The sequence below is a fragment of the Elephantulus edwardii genome, unplaced genomic scaffold (assembly GCF_000299155.1).
Source record: "Elephantulus edwardii isolate Elephantulus edwardi_28Jun2011 unplaced genomic scaffold, EleEdw1.0 scaffold00005, whole genome shotgun sequence".
Taxonomy (NCBI): Eukaryota; Metazoa; Chordata; class Mammalia; order Macroscelidea; family Macroscelididae; genus Elephantulus; species Elephantulus edwardii.
The window spans coordinates 193,796-199,677 of record NW_006399755.1 but is presented as its reverse complement, the minus strand read 5'-3'; the positions used below and the strand labels follow the sequence as shown (position 1 = coordinate 199,677).

The 5,882-nt window shown below is 33.3% G+C and overlaps 1 protein-coding gene across 1 annotated transcript in view; it reads left to right on the top strand.

Moving 5' to 3' along the window:
- STIL (SCL/TAL1 interrupting locus) overlaps positions 1–5,882 on the top strand; it is a 57,372-nt gene that overhangs the window by 19,742 nt on the left and 31,748 nt on the right. The window contains exons 9-10 of the mRNA XM_006879796.1: positions 2,118–2,265; positions 4,583–4,692. Of these exons, the coding sequence (XP_006879858.1) occupies positions 2,118–2,265; positions 4,583–4,692 (258 nt within the window). The remainder of the gene's footprint in view (positions 1–2,117; positions 2,266–4,582; positions 4,693–5,882) is intronic.

The window sequence follows — 5,882 nt, the reverse complement described above, 5'->3', positions numbered from 1 at the left end:
TGTTGTTTATAGAGTTGCTATGAGTCAGAAATTCATCTTACTTGAATCCACAATCAGCACCCTTGGTTCCAGCAGTCAGAAGATCAGGAGATATATTACACTGGGAAAGTCTGCAAACAGGGACCTTTCCAAATTACTAAGGAGCGACAGTGTCAATTTGAAGACTAAGGTGCTCCTGATTCAGGTCATGATCTTTTCAGTCACTTCCTATGTATGCATCTGAGAGCTGGACAGTGAATAAGGATGACATAAGAAGAATTGAGGCCTTTGAGTTGTGTTGTTGGAGAAGAGTATTGAATATCCTATGGATTATCAAAAGAACAAACATGGAGACTTGGAGAGAATACAGCTGGAATACTCCCTGGAGACAAAGATGATAAAGTTTTTCCTCACATGCTTTTAGGAGGGCTTATTCCTTGGAGAGAGACATCAAGCTTAGAAAAGTAGAGGCTCAACAAGAGACGAAGATCCTCACCCAGATGGATTGACATAATGACTACAGCAGTGGACTCAAGGATGTCAGTGATGATGAGGATGGCATAGAATAGGAAAAGGCTCAGATCTGTTGTTCAAGGGTCGTGCTGAGTCATGCTGGATTCGGTAGCATCTAACAACATGAGTCATAGTCAACTATGATACCCAACAACAACTATATATCTTTCTTAGAATTTTCCTATTACAGGAATATGTATTGAGATTAATACCTATTTACTTTAGGTTGCTTTTATATTCATTCAGCTTTTTATATTTTGTGCAGTGGTTTTTTTTCAACTTTGCAAATACTGAATTGCAATAAAACAAATGTTAATTTTTCTTTTTAGATGATTCTGTCCTGTTTTAGTATTGTTACATTTTATTATCAAACTGATCTTGTTTTAACTTCTTATGGACAATAAATGTTTGGGATAATTAATACTGAAATTTCCTGTTATGCTGGGTTCACTTCTAAGCCTTAGATAGTTTATTTGATGCCAGAATTCTTATTTACTGCCAGAACACTTTTAAGGGCGATGTGAATGCAAGAAGAGTTAGTATTGCTTAGCCTAGCTCAGGTTGTTACTTTACAACCTTCTATACAGTGCTTGTATTTGAAACCAGAGAAAAGAATTGAGGAAAAAATGTACTAGACTCTTTTGTAGTTCCTTAAAATTCATTTACTCTTATCTTAAAACCTTCACTGCTTTGCTTCATTGGAACTATCACATATCTCAGAGAGTTCTGATGGCCTAGTAGGTAAGGAGATGCACTGCCAATCCAAAGGCATGCAGTTCAAATCCACCAGCTGCTCCATGGAAGAAATATGGGCATTCTTTACCCACACAATTTACAGACTCTAAAAACGTGTCAGCTATGAGTCAATTCCAACCCAGTGACCCATAACAACAATATTGCTAGGTTATTTTTCAAAATTTAGCCTTTCACAATATACGGACAACTACTGAAATATTTTTAAATAATTGATTTTAGTTTACATTTTAAGAACTTTGATAACTATAAGTTATTTATTGAGTCATTTAATGAATAATATGAATTTTCACATAATAGTAAGGTATTATGTATAATAATTTTAGAAGCTTAGATAAATAATGGCATCTGTAAAATACTGCTTAAAAGAATTAGGAGATGTAGTATAGAATTGTTGCAGGTGTCATCGAGTGGTCACTGCAAAATACTGCTGCCACACAAGTCAGCAGACTTGATAGAGTGATGGAAATTAAAGTAATAACAGAAAAAGAACTGAGGTATTATTGTTAGAAATAACAAGTGCAAGTAGGTATATAAGATGATGTGATTTTTGTTAAATACTATAAAATGGTTTTTTGTATGTTTAGGGGAAAATTCCACAAGTATGTATATTAAGCTGGGATTATATTTAACTTTTAAATGTGTTCCTTGTTTTGGTGAAGCTTTTATAAAGTATATGCTATAATAAAGTATCTATGTTAGGCATTAAAATGAATGACATTAAATAATAAGCTGAAATTTTCTTCCCGATTTTCTTTTAAAAATTGGACTGTTACTCAATCTACTAACTAGATTGGTAGGTTCATGTGAAATTATTTGCATATACTTTTGTTAACCTCAGTAAATTTAATTAAATGAAAATTTTTGTCCAGGGTATTTTCAGAATCTGGAAGTTTCCTCATAATTCTCTACTCTGTGACACATAAGGAGCCTGAGTTTTATGAATGCCTTCCTTGTAATGGAATGACTGACCTTCAGTTCCAGTTACTGACTAGCAAGGAAACATTACATCTCTTCAGAGTAAGTAACTTGACTATCTAGTAGAATCATGAGTATTTTGGCACATTAAATTCAATATTGTTTATCCTTTAATATACTAATTCAAACTGTAGGGCTTTGTTTCTTTAGAATCTGTTTTAATTAGTATTAACTATTTTTAAATTTGTTTAGTAAATGTTAGACCATATCTTTAGGACCAAATTAGAATAGAGAAACCAGGGGTTAGGAAAACTTGCCTAAGTTTCAATTATTTGTTACTTGGGTATTTTAAAATGTTGACAGTTAATTTTATGATGCTTTAGTGTTTTCTTGGTTCTGTTGATTTAAAAATATATAGATAGCAAATTTTTTTTCTTTTTCATACTTCAAAGTCAGTACTTAATAAAATGATTCTAGTAATCAGAATACAATTTTGTTGTATCCTATCTAGGGAGTATTTATGGTCTAGTCTGTGGGGAGTTGGACTGCTAATTCAAAAGCAGCTCCTTTCTGGCAGTTCGGTCCACCAGGTGCTTTGAGAGATGTACTGTCCGTCCTCTCTGCCATTTACAGTCTGGAAAACGGCTAGCGAATAAGCTGTGAATCAGTTCTGACTTACAACTCTTATTCTGATCACTAGGTTGATTTCATATAAACACTATTTGGCTGTATCATTATTTAAAGAGCCCTGATGGTACAGTAGTTAATGAATTCAGCTACTAAACCAAAGGTTGGTGATTCAATCCTACTAGCTGCTCACAGGAGAAAGATGAGGTAACCTAGTTCTGTAAAGATCTATGGCTTTGAAATCCCTATTCGGCAATTCTGTCCTAGAGGATCCCTGTGAGTCAGAATCAACTCACTGGCAGTGACTTTTGGGGCTTTGGATTTGGTTTATCTTTTATTTAAATAAGGAAATTAGAAAATTATGTAGGTGATACCAAGAAAAAGTAAATCTTTGAAACCCTAGATATCATTATGGAAAACATTCCAAGACCACTTTTCAGTGAAATTATTGGTTATCCTACAAAAAACCATTTAATGCCTCTGAATAATAACCATGTGTTGCAGAACTATTTTGTGACTTGAATTCATTTAATCAGCTCATGAATCAAATTTTTATGTTTTATTTAGAACTATTACTGTGTAATGAGATAGAATCAGCTTTTTTTTAAGGACATACTTATTCTTTAGAGAGTATATTCTTTTCATGGCTTTTTTTAAAACTTTATTGTAATTTTTTTAAAATTTACAGAAAAGTTGAATGTTCATTTATTAGTTATTGCACATTTTTTCTCCCTATCACTAGTTCACTTTAAAAAAAATTTATTCTTACATAATTTCTTCTCTTCCCCCTTCCTTCCCCCAGTTCACTTTGCTATGCATTCTGGACTGTTGTCATACAGATAATGCCTAATCATATATTCCTTTTAAACAGTTCTTTCCTTCATCTGTTTCAATGCAGTGTTCATTATTTATCCTCTCTTTTCTTAGTTTCTCCCCAACCCCTATGTCAGCCCTGTTTTATAATAGTTTCATTATGTAGTATTTGTTCTTTTGTTTCTGAGATATTTCACTTAGCATAATGTCCTTCAGGATCACCCAGGTTGTATAATATTTTATTAATTCCTTGTTTTTCAGTGCTCCATAGTATTCCATTGTGTAAATATACCACACCTTCTCTATCCATTCATTTGTTGATGGGCACTTGGGTTGCTTCTATCTCTTTGCTGTTTGAATAGCACAGCAATAAACATGGGCGTGCATATATCTATTTGGATGGATGGCAGCTCTGGTTTCTTTAAAGTATATTCCCAGTAGTGGAATTGCTGGGTCAAATGGTATTTCTATTTCCAACTTTTTGAGAAAGTGCCATACTGCCTTCCATAGTGGTTTCATGATTTTACCCTATCACCAGCAGTGAATAAGAGTTCCAATCTCTCCACAACCTTGCCAGAATTTATTGCTTGCTGCTCTGTTGAAGTTTGTTGTTGTTACAGGGGTGAGATAATTATCTCATAGTTGATTTATTAACTTTTTAAAAATTTATAGTTTTTCCCTATTTTTGTTGCACATTTTTCTTCCCTCCCTTTCCTCCCCTCCCCTCTCCTATCCCCAGGCTACCCAGCAATGCATTCTTTTCATGGCAATTATAACTTAATCATTTATTATTGTTTTAAGGACTTAATTCAGGTGATTTTTAGTTCTGTAATAGTTGGAGAGATTGAAAAGAACAAAAACCAGTAAAGTAATCCTCTGTTCTCTCCCTTTGCCCCTTAAGAGTTATTCTTCATCTAAATAGAATTCTCTGCTGTTTTCATTTGAGTGATATCTCAAAGTATGAACTACTTTGTTTCAGAATGTGGAATCTTCTGACAGAAATCCAATCTCTTTTGAAATGAGTACTGAAAGCCAAAGTACAGAAGCCGAGTTTTTCAGCAAGATTTCCAAAAATCTTTCAATTCAGAGGTAAATAATTTCCTTGTGTTTACATGTGCTACCCATTAGTTCTGATAAAACTACTTGTAAATCTTAAATGCTATGGATATCTTTCCTTTAAATTCTTTCCTTCATATTCAAGGTTAATTTGAATTTTCTTACAATTCTAATGTAGTTTTTATATGAGCTGGTTTATTACATAAAGAAAGAGAAAAAAAAGGCAAAGAAATTACCTTGCTTAGGAAAAAGCATCCTATTTTTATTTCACTTGCCTTCCCTTTGTTATTCCCTTCCTTATAGACTTATACCTGAGCCTAACAGATAAACTACTCTGAAAAACAACCCTTTACTTATAAAATCATGTATTTAAAACTTTGAATTTAAAGCAGGTACAGCTGGAAAATACTCAATAAAGGCTGTGACTTTTTGAATCACTGTGTTCTGTTCTAATTATTATTATAAAGAAGGTTTTCTCCAGTTCAGCTTTCTCTTTTGCTCTACTATTTCTTCTGCCAAGTAATGTGCTGAGACCTTGAAGGTATGCAAAACAGAGGGAGGCCGAACTCAGTCTTTGACCTTGTGGAATGTATTTAGGTTCCAGCCCAAGAATGTTCTTCATATTACCTGAGAAGCCCATTGGCTATTTTTACCAAATATTTAATAGCCCTATTTTAAAATTTCCAACAGTCGTAATTTATCCTTTGAGTTTTTAGTTTAGAAACTAGTTGGTTGTTTTATTTTTAACACTTGTCAGCAGTTGAGTTGTCATTTTTTTCCACTTTTTCAAATATAACTTTAGCCTAGTTTTAGTTTAGTGTCTTACTATTTTCCTCTGCCTGAGAAAATGGCCTGTCTTCTTTTTTTTTTTTTTAATGACAGTCACTTATCAGATCTTAACAGTTTTTTAGGAGGAAATTACGCAAGTTTAAAATAAATACATAGTACATTTTTAGGTGTTATTTTAGTAAACTTTTACAAACCATGTGCTTTCAGTCAATATGAACTATAGAAGCTGTATAACATGGTTAATTATGGCCTTGGGTATGCTCTTGAACCTAACTATGCTTAAGTCTTGGCTCTAACATCAGTATCCTATCTGTTGCATAGTAATTATTGTATTTGTACTAAGAGCCTATGGTGATGAAAGAAGAAGTTCAGGCTGCTTTGAAGGAAATGGCAAAAAATAAGGCTCCAGGAATAGATGGTATACCAATTGACAT